At 47.9% G+C, this 17,476-nt stretch overlaps 1 protein-coding gene across 6 annotated transcripts in view; it reads right to left on the bottom strand.

Moving 5' to 3' along the window:
• PLXNA4 (plexin A4) overlaps positions 1-17,476 on the bottom strand; it is a 503,567-nt gene that overhangs the window by 116,214 nt on the left and 369,877 nt on the right. For all 6 annotated transcript variants that reach the window (XM_074538671.1, XM_005493209.4, XM_074538674.1 and 3 more), the window contains exons 6-8: positions 9,260-9,383; positions 5,508-5,661; positions 2,098-2,197 (exon numbers count right to left, since the gene is read on the bottom strand). In XM_074538671.1, the coding sequence (XP_074394772.1) occupies positions 2,098-2,197; positions 5,508-5,661; positions 9,260-9,383 (378 nt within the window). The remainder of the gene's footprint in view (positions 1-2,097; positions 2,198-5,507; positions 5,662-9,259; positions 9,384-17,476) is intronic.

The following is a 17,476-nucleotide window of genomic DNA, read 5'->3' as shown; positions in this document are numbered from 1 at the left end:
AAATGAGAGGAAACTGCCTCAAGTGTGTCAGGGGAGGTTTAGATGGGATATTAGGAATTTTTTTTCATGGAAAGTGTTGTAAAGCACTGGCACAGGCTGCCCAGGACAGTGGTGGAGTCACCATCCCTGGAAGTGTCAAAAAGAACTTGGGGACAAGGTTTAATGGTTACCATGGTGGTGGTGCTGGTTGACTTGGGCTTGGTGATCTTAGAGGGCTTTTCCAACCTTAGCAATCTTCTGATTCTATGAGGGCTTTTGCAACCTTAACAATTTAGGGGTCTTAGATGGCTTTTCCAATCTTAACAATTTTATGATTCTATGAAGGCTTTTCCAACCTTAACAATTTTAGGTTGGGCTTCTAGAGGGCCCAACCTTAGAGGGCTTTTCCAACCTTAACAATTTAGGGGGTTTGGAGGGCTTTTCCAGCCTTTAAAATTTTCTGATTCTATGCAGCTGCAGTACCAGGAGGGTACCTTGAGGAGACTTCAGGGAAGTGAATTTTCCTGGTCCTTCTATGCCACTGGGTTTTTAAGGGGCAGGAGAGAAAAAACTCCAGAGCTCCTGTGTGAGCCCAACAGGCAGACACACCCCCTCTCTCCTGTCTCTGTGAAATCTTTCTCAACCCCAATCCACTCTCAGCTCTGGTACAGCAACTTATTCTTCAAATTGGTAACAAGTGCTTGCTCTGATATATCGAATTAAAAATGGATAGCGTATTATAGTTTGTCAAGTAAGAAACCAAAACACGCCATAAATATTTAACAGCACCATCTCTGCTGCTCTCCCCCCCCTTCCCCAACACTTGCTTTCTGACACTGTTTGTCAAAGCAGCAGGAACATGGAAATAAGATTTGCCTTTCCTTGTGAATTGCTGAGCCGCAGTAATTATCTGCTTTTGGCACTTGTGACGGCTCAGCGGTGGGGACAGAGCCACTCAGCCTTGCTCAGGGCTGGAGCAGCCTGCTGCAAGGGCATCTTCTGCAGGCATTTGGGGGTCTGCTCCACTGGGGCAGCTCCTGGGTGGCAGCAAAATCTGAGAAAAACAGGGTGTGAGGCAGGGAAGGTGCTCACATCGTGGGTAACGTGGTCTTGAGGGATCAGATGGGCTCAGTGCCTGCCCTGCAGGAACCATGAGCTTTATTTTTCCAGGTTGGGGGGTTTAAGTCTATGTTAACCATCTACGGTGGGCTACTGGTGGGACTGGCAGCATGGATGAGGGTTGGAGGTGCATATGAGGAGCAAAAAATCCACCAAAAAATGAGCAGTAGGAAAATAACGGGACCATGTGTGTGGGAATCCACAAAATTAGAAGGTTTTGGGAAAGCTGCAAAAGGCAGCCTCAGAGACAGCAGAACTGTGATTAGAGCTAAGCAGCAGCCATGAGATTGGTCAGCAAAAAAAATATTTTAACTGTAGAAAAGCAAGCACAAATAGAACAATGGTCTATGTATTAACTCTTGTCTAGAATAACTCTCTAAGCTACAGAAAACTTTATCTAGCAAGATATTAGGAAGGTTAATAATAATAAAAACCTTAATAATGGAGCTCTGTGGATTGTGTTTTAAGGCTTACAAGCAGGTATTGTATTCAAAATAAGCAAGCATTGTTTAACCAAAGGTACCTGTGCTTACAGTGGTTGGATAGAACTGCTGTCAATGTGCTTTTGCTTTGTGTGATTGGTCAAAAAACTTATAAAGTAAGTTGTAACATTAAGTTCTTGGTCTGCTGCCTGGGATGTGAGCTGCTGGCATCTTCCCATTGTCATAACCGTGGAATGAGGCTGATGCTGAAAAATAAAACAGCTCAAGGCACGTTCCACAGCAGCCCCATTCCATTCATGATTTGTACAGAGACTCCAGCCGGTGTCACATGTGCTGACGGCACAATTTAGTTTTGACTCAATTCTGTGGCAGATTGCTCCTAATTTGATGCTCTGCCTGTAGATTAAGTGGTCCCCACACTCTGAGTCGTCTCAGGAGGGACCTACCATTGTGGACATCACACAAGTGACCCCAGCCCCTGGTCACCTCCACACTTTAACATCTTCCTGAGGGACACATGCCCACGAGAAACTGGTACCAAAGGAACAGAACATACGAGTTGTGGACGCTGCAGTTGTAGAAGACAAAGCTGGTGCTGGCAAAGGTCATCCCCGTTTCCTTGGACTTGAGCTGCAGCTGGACAATGTGATGGTCGCCTGGAGGGATAAATAGGCACATCAGTGTCACAGACATCTTTTATGAAAAATCCTTTCCTTAGGATTTTTCCTCCTGAGGAAAAAGCCGGGAGGCCTCAGGAACAAAATGTAAACAATGGTTATCTGCTGCTGTGGAATGCAACAGGTGCATCTGTGATTGGTCTCGTGTAGTTGTTTCTAATTAATGGCCAATCACAGTCAGCTGGCTCGGACAGAGAGTCAAGCCACAAACCTTTGTTATCATTCCTTTCTATTGTATTCTTAGCTAGACTTCTGATGAAATCTTTTCTTCTATTCTTTTAGTATAGTTTTAATATAATATATATCATAAAATAATAAATCAGTCATCTGAAACATGGAGTCAGATCCTCAACTTTTACCTCAACCTGAGATCCCTGTGAACACCATCACACATCAGGGTATGACTGCTCTGTTAGCTCTGCTGGCCAGGCCACCAACCTGAGCCTGGAGCTGTCCCACAGCACCTTGGCTGGGCTGTCCTCAGTACAGATGTAAAATAGATGTAAAAAGTGTTATAAATTCCTTCTAGAGCCCAGTTCTCCCACAGGTACAATATGTTTTTGCCACTGGAAATTATTGTACCTGGTAGCAGAGTCTGGACTGGAGGGTGACAGCAGATCCAATTTCAAAAATGTGGTGACTGAATTCATCGGGTAGGAAAACCAAGCTCAAAGAATGAGTGAGATATCCGGAATTTGGAGGGCATTAAAATATAATTTTGTCCTTAAAGTTGTTCTGTACCGCTGGTTCACTGAACATTCCCAGAGAAAAAGAGCATATGGACATTCCTTAAATGTTCACTCGCCCCACTCACCCTAAGCTCCATTCTCCTCAGCCTGTGGCTGCAAAGAACCCATCTCAGTGTGAGAGATGTGAAATCCATTGCGCTTCCAGAGGGATCCACCCATTTCTGCAGCTTTCCCTTTTCTCCTTAGCTCCTCCACACCATTTCTCCATCCCTTTTCCCACTGCTCCCAAGCTGGGCAGTCAGCTGCTGCTTCTCCCCACAGTTCAGAGAGGGCAATCAGTGGGTGCAGCAGAAGTGACCCAGGTTTAATTCAAGATTTACCTGGGTGGCCCTTTCCCTGTTATTTATAAAAGGGCACAGAGTAATAAGACAAGGGGGAATGGCCTTAAACTGAAAGAGGGCAGATTTAGATTGGATATCAGGAAGAAATTCTTCCCTGTGGGGGTGGCGAGGCCCTGACACAGGTTACCCAGAGCAGCTCTGGCTGCCCCTGGATCCCTGGAAGTGTCCCAGGCCAGGTTGGACAGGGCTTGTAGAACCCTGGAATGGTGGAAGGTGTCCCTGCCCATGGCAGGGGGTTGGAATGAGATCATCTTTTAGGCCCTTCCAACCCAAACCAGTCTATAATTGCAGAATTTTCCTCCTCACCTAAGAGGTTCATTAATCAGTGAGGCCACTGCAAACTTGACAAGGGGTCAAGTCACAATCAGCACCTGGTGCTCACTCACCCACCTTGGGGCACACACACCCCACACACTCCACTGGACACCTCTTGCTTGGCCCTGCTGCACGTCTGCTCTGCCATATTTAACAACTTTGCCAGAATCTTGCAGGTATTTTAAACCAGGATATGAGGATTGGATAGGTGTGATAGTCGCACATTCTTTGGTTCAAATCCAGCCTCTGGCACTGTGGGGAGAACTTGGTTTTTGCAGAGGCGCAGAGCAGCAGCTCTGAAGCTGAGACAAGCTGCAGGCGCCCTGAAAGCAGATAAATCTCTCCCTCTTTTCCTGTCTCCACCTTTCACTGCTGTTTTTGTTTGCTGGTTGATGATAGCCTGGCCTGGGACAGATGTCCATAGCAAGGAAAGAATTTCTGGTACCTGTCTTGGTAAGCAAACATGACTGATAACTCAGTGGGATTTGAGAGTGGTGACAACCTCCTGGGAGCTTGTTTTGTGGCTGCAGTGCAGAGCACAGCAGCTGTGTGCAGCTCAGGGAGAGCACAGGTGATGGTGACAGTCCCTGTCACCTCATTTTCTGTGGTCTGAGGATCCCCAGAGGGAAATTTTACAGCAAATTTTCACAGGAAGCCAAGGACAAAAATTGGCAGCATCCTCCCTGTGTCTCATGGAGGTGATAACAGGGTCAAGGTTTTTGTAATAAGTCCCTGTAAAGAGCCACAGGAATTCTTGAAATTACCCAGAAAGTTTGTTAGAAAAGGGAAAGAAAAAAGTGCAGGAAGTTGTGGATAGGGGAAGCACCCTTGGAGACAAGGCATTTTTCTGTGCTGGACCACTGTGGGAGAAGGAGCCAGAAGCAAATCTGGAACAGCTGAAGGCAGTAAAGGCCAGGAATGGAGACAGAGAGCTGAGCACACAGACTTAAATCTGGGAGGAGCAGGGTGAAATTACAGGCAGTACAGACAGGATTGTCCAGCTCTGCAGGAATTTCTGTCTGTTACACGGGATGAGATGTGTTTGGAGCCTGTACCCTTGGTGCGTAACTCCAGCCTGGCCAAAAGGAGAGGGAATATCTCACATTCATGTCATGTCTCTGCTGGATTTGTGCAACTGCCACTCGGTGGCAGCCTGCAAACACGTCGTGTCACACAGAGGAGCACCTCAGGGCAGATGCTGGGGCTGCAGCTCAAGGCTGGTGCTTCTGAAACATTCACATCCACAAAACTTTGCCATGATGTGCAGCTCCAGAGTCCCTCCTGCTCTCAGGGCTTTCCTTGCCATCTCCTCAGGCTCTCAGGAGCCAAATCCTGCTTTGTGAGGATGCAGCATGATGCCTCAGGTTTTAGCTTTTATTTTTTTCAGATTCTGTGCTGCTTTAGTGTGTAGTTCTGAGCTTCATATTAGGGAATAGTGAGCTCTGTGCACAGAGCAGGGAGACAAAACAACTCCTGCTCCAGCTGGGCACCAAGGACAAATGCCCCAAATCTCAGCCCAGGAGCACAAACCCCGTGGGCTGCAGAGAGAAAAACAAGCAGGGTGGGACTGCCTGGGCTGAAGCTGGAATGGGACAATGAACTGCAAGGTGCAAATGGAGCAGAACTGATCCCAGGGAGAGACCCCGGGAGCGCTCGTGCATTTTGGGGCCATTTTGGTTCATCTTGGGTGCAGCCCTGGCTGGGCTCTGGTGCTGCCCAAGGTGGATCCATGGAGGAGATCCTTTCCATAAATCCTTGCTTTATTCTGGAACTCTGCCCAGCCTCTGCTCTAGCTCAGATTCACAGGGCATCAAGGAACAGATGCAGAGTGTGGGGTGAGGATGGGAGTGAGAGGTGCAGGTGGAGGAGCTGTGGGGTACTCACCATTCTCTGTGATGATCTGGGGCACCTCCTTGGCAGCTGGAGAGATGCACTGGATCTGGCTGCCCACCACCAGCCCATCCATCTCTGAGAGGTCCTCGAAGGTGCAGTTGACTCCTGCAGACAGCTCGGGGACGTTGTAGGTCTCCAGGACCAGCTGCAGGCAAAGACGGAGGGAGAGAAGGAGAGGCAGGAAAAGAGACAAGAGAGAACACTCAGCCAAACACCAGAGCTGGGCCAGCAGGAGAGAATTACACTGGAGAGGTCGCACAAAGAGCCTCTTGCTAGAGAGAGCATCCTCCTTCAGCAGAAAGCAGCGACTGGGGAGAGGGACGAGTGAGGAGGGGAGGGCACGAGATGCTGGTGCTGGCACAGGTGGCAGGTGGCTGTGCAGGGACACCTGCACAGTGTCCCACTGCTGGCTGGGAGGTGCAGGGCAGGGAGTGCTCGCTGTCTGTCATGCAGGTGTCAGGTTAGGCAGGGAGTCTTTGGAGCCAGCCGTGGGTCCCAGGGCTGTGGTGGCCCCCAGGGTTTCTGAGGAAGGTGACTGCTACTCACAAGAGGCACTCTGCAGACTCCAGAGAAACTGGAGCGCTCCAGTCTAACTCTCTACGGGCTGCTCTGCCAGCACCAGCAGGGGGGAGCACTCTGTCCCCAAGTTTCCTGTGTGAGGAGAGTCTAGTTACAGCCTGTCACAGACATCTTTTATGAAAAATCCTTTCCTGAGGATTTTTCCTCCTGAGAAGCTGAGAAGCCTCAGGAACAACATGTAAACATTGATTATCTGCTGCTGTGGAATGCAACAGGTGCATCTGTGATTAGCCCATGTTGGTTTGTTTCTAATTAATGGCCAATCACAGACCAGCTGGCTCGGACAGAGAGTCCGAGACACAAACCTTTGTTATCATCCTTTCTTTTTCTATTCCTTGCTAGCCTTCTGATGAAATCCTTTCTTCTAGTCTTTTAGTACAGTTTTAATGTAATATATATCATAAAATAATAAATCAGCCTTCTGAAACATGGAGTCAGATCCTCATCTCTTCCCTCAACCTAAGACCCCTGTGAACACTGTCACAACAGCCTTCAGTCCACCACAAAATCATCCCCTGTCTCTGCAGGCACAGAAACCTCTCCTGCCCATCCCACTGAAGAACCAGCTGGCTCCTCGTGCTATCCTGGGGTTCCATATGGGAAAAAAAGCCATGAAGGAGGATTTGCTCATGTTTTTGGAGTTCGCAACACCCTCTGGCATTGCTCATGGTCATGGAAAATGAATCTCAGGGCCGGTTTGCACCATGTCCATGCTTTGGAAGAGCACAGTCATGCTGCCAGCTTCCCAAACAAAGGTCCTGTCCCACAGCTCTCCATCACTGAGGGTCCTGCTCAACTCACCAGGCCATGCCTGAACACAGAGGGCACCCTAGGGGACCCCAGCACCTGGTAATTGGTGCAAATTTAGTGGTTTTGTGACCAAACACTGGAGCCAACCACTCAGCACAGGCTCAAATGCAGAAGTTTTCCACACTTGCCTCGTCCCTGAGCTGGCTGAGGTCCCTCTGAGGTGACAGCCACTGAAAGGAGACACAGGTGCATGCTGAGGTGTTGTTTGTACCAGCACAAAGAGCAGGGGTCAGTCCAGGTGACAAAGCAGAGCAGATGAGAAGGTGACACTCAGTGCTCCCACACACTGTGCTTTCCTCTCTTAGGGAAAGGCTGGAGCTGTTTCTCCACACTGAGGACCATCAGGGAGGAAGGCTGAGCAAACAGGCCTTAGCCCTGGATGCCATTAAACCTTTGTGAGAGTAGGATCATTTTGGGGCCATGGGAATGGCAGTGGGAAAGGTGATTATTTTTTTTGTTTCGGATGGAGAACAGGAAAAAGGTTTGGTTGTTTCGATGGGTTTTGCACTGAGGCTGAATTCATTCTCCCTGCTAGCAGTGGAATCTGGAATCTGTCCTCTTAACCAATCTCCCTCTGGGCATGTGTGATGCAGGAGGAAGATGTGCCATGCAGAAGATGACACTGGTGGGCACACCAGTGCTTGGCCACAAGTTCCATGAGCCAGTGCACACACCAAGCAGACAAGAAGTCCTACATCCCACACTCCTGGGACAGCAGGGAAAGCATGGAGCCTTCCCTCAGCAAGCAGCTCCTCTCAGAGAGCCCAGAGCAGTGAAACAGACTCAGGTTAGATTTTCCAAGGCCCTGTTAGTGCCCAAAATTTAAAAGCATGGCTGACCACACATGGCTGCTCTGCCTCCATGGGCAAGAACTCACTGTCACTGACACTTTGCTAGAACTCAAGATCCTAGCATTCCAGATTTGAGATCTTCCAAGGACATCATCAACCCTCTGTTTGTTCCCCTCCTGGTTTGCCTCTGGTGATGGGATGAGCCGGGTCACCAGTTTAGCTGGGACTGGGCTGAGACTTCCATCAAAAGGCCCATGCAGATTTTGGGTAACAGATGATGGCAACTTCTGATCCCAGCAGCTCTGGGCTGACTCACCCTGGGAGTAACCCAGAGGAAAAGGTCTCTTATTCTGTTATCATTTTCAGTCTCCCTGAGCCAGCCAGTCCCCCAGGATTTATTCCAACATGAAAGAATTCAACAGCTACTGAGAGAATACGGAAAGGAAACCTTGAACTCCCAGAAGAACAAAGAACTTAAGATGTCTCAGATCAGTTTTGTTTGAAGCCTGGGGAAAGTAAAGTCACAGCAAAGTTAAGAGGCTGAAACAAAGCAGCAATGATTGGACATGCAGGCTTTGAAAGGCTGATTTCATTATCCCTGGAGAAATCCAAACTTGTCACCTGCTGGAAGGGGTCTGGCAGGTACCTAAATTCCATTTAGGCCTTTCAGGGTGTGGGGCTAATGACCAGCTTGTCTAGGGATGGAGCTTTTAGGGCCTGGGTTATTAACTTAATTGCAGCCCAAATTAATATGGTCAAAAAGAGCACTGGTAGCCTGAGAGAAATGGGGTTTTGTCTCCTTCTTGGAGCATGTTGGGATCTCACCACATCTGGTGCTGCTGCCATGAGTCAGGAAGGAAACCACAAACTGGTTAGATCTTCAGCAGAGATTTCCTGCCTCAAGCCCAGGGATTATCAGAATCATCTGCTGTGCTGCCAGCATTCACTGTGTGGTTTCCTTGGCTGCTGCCTGAGTAGCTGGAGGCCAGAAAGGTTAAACCTTGTGATGTGGAAGGTCACAGGAGACAGCAGGAGCCCTGGAAACCTCGGGTTCCTCTGCGTAGCATCCTGCCTCTCTGCTCTGCATGCCTAGTGCTGGACCAGGATGGGCTTCCTGGGGGCTTAGAAGGAGATATTTCTATCCAAAATGATAAGAACTTGGAGCTCGCTGAAATAACTCATATCATCCTTCACTTGGCTTTCTTCTAGAATGCAATTTCTAACCACAAAAATGTCCCTTGCCTAAAGCTATTCATTAATTCCTCTCCCATGGCAACACAAAACGCTTGCAGGACACAGAGTCCCTTCAGACCTGTCCTCACAGACAAGAAGTCAGACTCTTCCTAGTCCACTTCAAGACTTCTTAACAAATAACCAATAGCAAAGTGTCAGAGAATAACCAATGCCAAACGTCTTCCTGTGGCGAATCCTTCCCTGTGCCAGCAGGGCCGCTGGGGAACTTAACGGAGTCTGGAGAACCTCTTGCTGCTGAATCCCTGGATCTGCCACATTGCACGGGCATGTAAAACCTGAGGGGATGGGGCAGGGGTTGTCATTGCTCACCAGAACGTTGTACTGGGACACGGAGATGTTGTTGGGGTGCACGGTGAGGCGGACGCACTGCTTCATCTCCGAGGCGAATCTGCGCGGCTCGCTGGAGCGCTCGCACCGCTCCTTCCTCGTGCAGCTGGGGAAACACGAACACACAGGGACAGGGTGAGCACACAGCCAGGCTGGCAGCGTGGGGACAGCCCTGGGCAGTGGGAGCAGCACTGTGGGATAGAAAGTCGGCTCTGTGCTCTTTGGGAGGGCACAAGTGGAAAACCATGCTCGCACCCTGGCGCACTCCGGCTCATGGGATGATGGGGAATATCCTGAGCTGCAGGGTGTTATAAGTAGAACGAGCTGCCCATTTTTTTTAAAAGGTTGCAGAGTTCACAGGTTAGGCAGTTGCTGCCAGGGTGGAGTTCTAACTGTTTGTTTTTGTAATCACCTGTCATTTTCATTAACTACCTGTCATTCATAGTTAAGAATTCCCCCTTTTATCCAGTGATACCCTGCTGCTTCCTAGAGGATGGCACCCAGATGGTGAAAAGGAGGGGACATTGGAGTTGGCATGCAAATGACATTGGATCCAGCATGCAATGGGAGAGACCCCTCACCAAACCTAGCCAAAAACTCCTAAAAACAACGAGCTGACATGAAATGGATGAATCAAAGTGATGTCTAGACATGAAGAACAGAATCTAGTATCTGCTAAGACCCTTTTTACCCCTCACCCTAACCTGTCAGATAGACAGAGGACCTCAAATGTTAAACCAGGAAAGCAGGGAATCTCCTGATCCTCTCATGAGGAGAGAACCCCCAGCTCTGCCCACAGACCAGTGGACAAAGCTGCACTCTTCCTCTTCCTCCTCCTTGGAGTCACTCCTGGGAGTAGTGGTGGTGTGAGCACGGACCCATTAGTTTTCCCCATCCGAGCTGATCACTTTTAATAAAGGCATTAAAAAGGAGAAAGGTCTCCTGCCCGTGTTTATTTCAGTTAGTGTGGACAGAAAGTCAGCTCTTTGTGCTCTTTGGGAGGGCACAAGTGGAAAACCACACTTGCGCCCTGGCGCGCTCATGGGATCGTGGGGAATATCCTGAACTGCAAGGGAACCACAAGAGTCATCATGCCCAACTCCTGGCCCTGCACAGAACATTCCCAAGAGCCCCACCACATGCCTGAGAGCATTAACTCTGCTGCTGGCAGCTGTGGGGTTGCTCAAGCAGACTGAGGAGTCACAAGGAACCTATAAGAGGAGGGAGAGTGATGGGTGAACGCTCCATCCCAGCTGCAGGAATTCTCTGTCTCCCCACACACCAGTACAACCTTCCATGGGCCAAACCCCCAGCCCTTCAAACTCTGCTGCCCAAGGGCTGGGGAACACCTCAGGCAGGGCCGTCCTTGTAGGGAAGCCATGCACAGCCCATGGTTTTTGTCCCTCCTGAGAATGCTGCACACTTGTGGTGCCTCTGGGCTGCTGGTACCTGATGGAGCCAGCCCCCAAGCAGTTATCCCTGCAGATTAAGGAGTTTTTTGCATCTGCCTTTGTGGGATAGACCAATAAATACTTATAATGTATTGTAACTCAGAAGAAGTTAGGTTCTGATTCTGATGGTGTGAATTATGACATGCGTGTTGTCTCACCTTTCTCATAAGATTAAAAATAGAATAAAAGTTTTTAAAACACCTCTCAGTTGCCCCATCTCTAGGTCAGAAAAGAGTATAATTCTACATGCCTTGAAAATGGCTGACTAGAAGTGCTGAGAGTTGAATCTTAAAAATTCAGGTAAGTGACAGCCCAGTGAAATCTGTGTGCACACACTTGGGCTGCACAAATGCATGAAGTTCACACCACTCATTAATTGTTGATGTTTTCAGTGCTGTCACTACCCCTCATCTCATCTGTGAGGTGCAAACACCACCCAGAAAAGTGGATTGGTGGCTGTTTGCCCCATTTCCACCCAGGTTTGCACTCGTTTAACATAAACCACATCTGTAATTCACTCCACACCCGCTGCCAAGGCCACTGCTCCAAGGAAGGTGTCTGCTTGGAAATCCACAGGGTTAATCCAAAAGGACAGCTCCAGCTGCATGCCAATTACCTCCTGCCATTAAGTTAATGTTATGGACTTGCACAGGGTGTCTTCAATGGATTTTGTTATTAGCAGTGCTATTACCCCCCATTAAAAGCAGCTATAAAGACTTAAGTGCGGATGTTAAATTATTCACCCGCTCCCAGACTTCAGAGTCTCACTTGTGAGAGAACCTGGGGGCTGCTGGAGCTCCAAGATCACCCCTCAGCATCCCTACTCCTTGGAACAGAGACTGCACCCTTGTGCACGGGTATTTGCAGATGAGGATCCATGGAAACGCACACAAAAAATCTCTATATGTGGTTAATCCAAATGTTACAAAGCTTGGGGCTGGCTAAAACTTCAAGGCTTGGCTTGTCTCTAACGAATGACTGGATAAAGTGATAACCCCAACTCCAAACTCTAGTTTCTCCATCTTTCTGTCAAAGTTTTGTATTTCCAAAGGAAGAACCCATAAAGGGATATTTAGGCCATTCTCAGCACACTTTGCAGGTTTGAGAGAGCAAAAGGAGCAGTGCAGCTCCTGTTCTCTGCTCCCCAGGAGTCCTCATCCCATTAAATCTCCTCTGGCACTGCCACATGCTGGATCAGGAATTTTAAATGGGCACTCTCCAGAGGGTTGGACCAACAGCCCATTAAATATCCCCAAAACTCTGAGTCCCCCATGGTGGGACAAAAGCCTAAAGGCAAAATGCTGACCTGAGATTTTTCCAAGCACTTCCATAAAACAAACAGCCACAGCAATCCCATTAAAGCTCCACAGGGTGTGTGGGAGCTCCTCTCCCAGGAATAGCTTGGAAGGGAAACCTTTTTGGGCTCAGAATCAAAACACAAGTGCCCAAATTCTTCAAGGTGTTCTGTTATCTCCCATTTGTTTCCTTCAGCTGCAGCACAGCAGAAATATCTGAATTTTCTAAAATTAAACAGGCTCAGTTCAAATCTGTGGATATGGATTAAGCATCCAGGAATGTGGTTTGTATTCCCAATCCCACCACTGACCAGGAATATAATAATCCACATTTTACCTTGCTGTTCACAGGTCATACACATTTAAAAAATGAAACTTTTTGGACCAAACTCGCTGCATATTAGACTGTTGTGCCTTGCAGCCTTGATATCTGCCATAAGGTGAAAATAACGTCATCCAAAGCATGAATTTATGAAAAACCAAACCAAACTAAGCCTGAGTTTAACATAATGTAAAGGCTGCTGTGTCAGGGTCTCAGGAATTAGGAACTGCCAGACTGAAAGCAGCTTCTGTACTTCCAAATCTGCTGCCTGCACTCACACACTGCAAGCCAGATTTTAATTACAGGATCACAGGATTCCTTTTTCCTATGGTGACCTCAATTCTGCCACTTCCTAACTTTTGACTTTCACTGTCTGACTTTTTCAATGCAATTCCTCAGTTGGAAAAGCTCTAAATACCTGGTGCTGGAGTCTGGTGGTGGGGGAGTTCTGCTGAGCTGGGCTCTGAGTCAGGGTTCAGGCTCTGGGGTCAGCACCCACAGCTGCCTCAGGAATCAAATCTGAAGGGATGGAGCCACCTGCCAGTGGCTTTGGCAGGTTTGTGCATGCAGAAAGGAGTGATGGTGGCGCCTTGTTGGAACCCAGGACATTCCTCTGGCAGCCATGGAGGACTCAAGACCCTGGCAGGGGGCTCAGAGACCCTGGCACAGAGTCACAAACACCTGTGCCTACGATTTTAGCCCATGGAAACAATTACCAACTTTGTGTGAGGAGTTAAAAGCCACAAGAGTTTGAATAGAATGTTAGTGAATATATCACAGGGTGAAAATGTAGACTTTTGAGTTTTTAGAATGGGGGTTCAGAAGCCAAGTTGAAGAGATTTGTCCTTCTTCTTCTTAGCTTCCATCTTCTGGGTGATGTTGGCATTTTTGGATTGGTTTAGGATAGAGACAGACTGTCTAACATAGGTGATAGGTATTGGAAAATTATTGTAAATAATGTCATTTTAGTATAAAAAGATAACACCACCCCAAGGCGGTCAGTGTGCCTCAACCCAACCTGCTGGACAGATCTCAGCAGGTCAGAGAAAGAATGTAATGGATAACAGCAAACAAACAACCTTGAAAAGCAGAACAGGACAATCCTGACTCCTTTGGCTGCCAGGCTGGGAGAAGAGACTCTCTGACACATCTCAGGGTCATCCTGACCACAGAAACTCCAAGAGCTCCTATTCAGATCATTTTGCCCATGGTTTCCCCCATCTCCTCTCCCATGACCACCTCATCTCTCCTAAGCTGGAGCACCCTGTGGGTTCACACATCACCCAACATGTCTGCCCAGCACTGCAGCTGAAGTTCTCCATGTGGTGGGTTCTCCTGTGATGGATTGCCCTGAAGGAAGGGAGATTTAGGTTGGATATTATGAAAAAATTCTTTGCTCAGAGGGTGGTGAGGCCCTGGCACAGGTTGCTCAGAAAAGCTGTGGCTGCCCCTGGATCCCTGGAAGTGTCCAAGGTTGCACAAGGCTTAGAGAAACCTGGGATAGTCCCTGCCCATGGCAGGGGGTGGAACTGGATGATCTTTAATGTCCCTTCCACCCCAAATCCTTCAGTGATCCTACAATTCAGGTGAGCAGAAAAAGATACCTGACACAAAGAAACCTTCTCCCTCCAGCCTTCCTCTACGCCACCAAAAATGTTCTGTCCTTCCCACAGAGAGGAAAAAACAGCAGAAAAAGTTGTTCCAACACGTGCAGAGGAAAGTTTTTCCCTTCAGCAGCAGCCTCAGATCCCTGGGTGGTGAGGCTGAGGAGCAGGAACAAAAGTGACAAAGGATCTGGTCACAGAAGGATCTGCCCAGAGGGGATGTGGCAGCTCCAGAAGTTCAGCAAACTGTAAATAAAGGCAGATGGACTTTTAATAAATAAGTACATCCAGGCCCTGCTGATGAAAGTGGTCACCTGGCAGGCAGCTGGGCTGAGGGAGGGATAATGAAATATCCTAACCTCAACTCATCATTTCTGCTGTCCCTGGTGGCAGTCACTGTCTACCCTGGGAGATCCTGTGACTCTCACCTGGTGTCTTTATTATTATTTATACAGAAAAATTCCCCTTTTACTGCTAAATAAAATACCTGTACCCCCAACATTCCAAGGGTGCCCATACACCAAGATCCCTTTCCACTGCCACACTCTCTAATTCCCTGTTATATTTGGGAATGTGTAGCTCCCACCCAGTGGCACCACATCCCACTCCAGGCCACTAAAAGAGCATTTCCCACCCCTGAGCTTGTTTTGATAATGGTGCAGACACCACACACCTCTGGGTGCCTCACCAGCAGCTCCTCTTTCACCATCAGCTGTGACTTCAACAATTCCAAGTGTCCTGCTTGGTCCAAAACTATCAGCACAAACACTGAGGAGCTGCTCCTACCACTGAACCATGAAGAATGTGATTTCCTCCTCATCTCCCATTAAGAATAAATACCACTGGTGCTCACCCTCAGCTCGCCAGCCACCAACCAATTATTTTAATAATGTTCAATTAATACTTTCCTGTTCTCGCGTGTCGCTCCCACAAGAATCTCAGAGGGCTTTGCCTGCAGCTAATTAAACTTCAGGATACCTCCATGAGGTTGGAATTAGCAGGCAGAGATAGGAAAGTGAGGCACAGACTGAGAGCACGGCAAAGCCTGACGTGGAGGTCCTTGTTTGGGACACAAGAAATCATCACTAAATCCCTAAATCAGGCCATTAACTCCCTAAATCAGGCCATTATATCCCTAAATCTTGGCCAAACCAAGCCCAGACTCTCATCTCCATCATCCTGTTGTAGACAAAAAACCCCAAACCACCACCCTACACACACAAACCCCTCCCAGCCCCCAAAAATAACCTTTATTTTTCTCCTGACCAAGCCTTGCTTGCTCATAACCATAACTGTTGAAAAAGGAGAAGATTTGGATTCTGTTTGACTTTTTTCCCCCATGATTTCCCAAGAAGCAGACTAAAATATCCAGCTATTTGAATGTGAGACCCAAAAAAGTCAGTTTTCTGGCAATGGAAAAGGTCTTATCTGCAATTCTGTTAATTAATAACAAATTTCAAGACAAAAGAGCGGTGATTGGATCTGATCAGAAATTGCTACTCAGAACAGAGTGTTTGGGGGCTTTTTACAAGTGGTAATTAGCACACAATGTAATTTTTTTTTTTATTCAGTGGGCAAAAAAAACCATCAAAAATTTTTAATTCCCAGAAATAAATTCTAAAGAAATGAATCCTTTTTGGAGAAGCCTCACCATCTGATGCACAGCAGTTTTCTTTTGACTCTGGGTGTTCAGGTGCCTCTCAGGGAAGGAGAGGGATGTGAAAAATCTGTGTTTGATGGCAAAGCTCACAGACAGCTCAATAGTTTGGGTCAACCCAGCAGCCCCAAATGACACCTTTCCACCACCTCCAAACAGGTAATTTGCTGGAATCACTCTTTTGCAAAAGGTTTTGACATTTCAGTTTTCCTTTCTGGTTCTAAACAGTGACATTTCCCTCAGAGGATAAATTCTCTCGCCCTCTGATGGATCAGCTCAGCCCCCCTTTCCTCACACCTTCCCTCCAGTGCTGGGGGGCAATCAGGGCAGTCCCAGTCACACCAGTGAGGAGGGGTCACCAGGCCAGGGTGGGATATTTTGATAAGATACAAGTTTCACGTTGGAATTCTTATTTTCACCCCCAAACTCTTCATTCCTAAGCTTCTTTGTGGTGTAGGGTCCTCCCCTTGTCACGTTGGGAAGATCTCAAAGTCCTGGTTAACTCAAGGTTCTATTATATCCATTCCTGAGGCAAAGAAGTTCCCTGGATTTTGGGTTTTTTTCCTTTTTCCCTTTTCTTTGGACCTGTTTAAATCTGCTCTATCCTGAACACCAGTGGAGTACAGCAGCTCACATCTGTGGCCCACCAGGCCGAGCCTGGGCCGCAGCATTTCCAGCACTGATAAGAGAGTGGAAGCTACAGACCATGGGGTGACTTTCTGAGTTTGTCATCTCTTCTAGAGCAGCAAGAGGTTTTATTGTTTAATATTGTTTAGGTTTTATTGTTTAATAAACAGTTTTTTCCCACTTTTCTCCAAGGAGGTATTTTCTCCCAGACCAGTTGGATGAGGGGCCGATTGAATCTGCTTTCCTAGAGGAGCCCCTTTGGGGGTTCTCTCCAAAATTTGCTCTGAACCAGGACAGGAGTATAGCTACCAAATGTGGAGAGATGCAGTCCTTGTAGTCCAGCTAATAGTTTGCCTAGTCATGTCAGGAAGATCTCAAAGTCCTGGTTAACTCAAGGTTCTATTACAATCCATTGCTGAGGCAAAGAAGTTCCCTGGACTGTGTTTATTTTTCCTTTTTTCCCTTTTCTTTGGAGCTGTTTAAACCTGCTCTGGCCTGAACACCCAGCAGAGAATCAGCAGCTCCTGCCTGAGGCCCACCAGGCCAGGCCTGGGCCGCAACATTTCCAGCACCGATAAGAGAGTGGAAGCTACAGACCATGGGGTGACTTTCTGAGTTTGTCATCTCTTTTGGAGCAGCAAGGGGTTTTATTGTTTAATATTATTTAGGTTTTATTGTTATTATTTAGGTTTTATTGTTTAATAAACAGGTTTTTTTTCCACTTTTCTCCAAGGAGGTATTTTCTCCCAAGCCAGCTGGGGGGAGAGGCCAATTGAATCTGCTTTCCTAGAGGAGCCCCTTTGGTAGTTCTCTCCAAAATTTGCCCTGAACCAGGACATACTATAAGCTGGAGCAGCACAGAACCTAGGAGGTGGCAGAGGGGTTTCTGGCACTGCTGCAGCCCTTGGGTTTCCCCCTCTCTCTATACAGAGCCCCACATTCCCCAAGCAAGCACAGGCTGATGGATCCCAGTGCATTGTGCCAGCATCACCCAGGGGTGCCTGTCCCTGTTCCCGTGAGGAGCAGGCAGGTCTGAGGTGCCTTTGGGGGGTGATCAGCAGAGGGAGCTCAGTGGAAGCCAAGTGCAAACGCTGGGAATGGCATTTTCAGCCAGAACTGGGGGCAGCAATCTGGGAAAGATTCAGGACAGAGATGCTTAGCTTTGGGAGGCTCTGGAGATCTAAATTATCCAGCTCAGGCTCATCAGTCTGGTCCCTCTTTCAGGGTGAGATGAAATGTGACA

The sequence above is a fragment of the Zonotrichia albicollis genome, chromosome 4 (assembly GCF_047830755.1).
Source record: "Zonotrichia albicollis isolate bZonAlb1 chromosome 4, bZonAlb1.hap1, whole genome shotgun sequence".
Classification (NCBI taxonomy): domain Eukaryota; kingdom Metazoa; phylum Chordata; class Aves; order Passeriformes; family Passerellidae; genus Zonotrichia; species Zonotrichia albicollis.
This window is presented reverse-complemented; position numbering and strand designations above follow the sequence as displayed.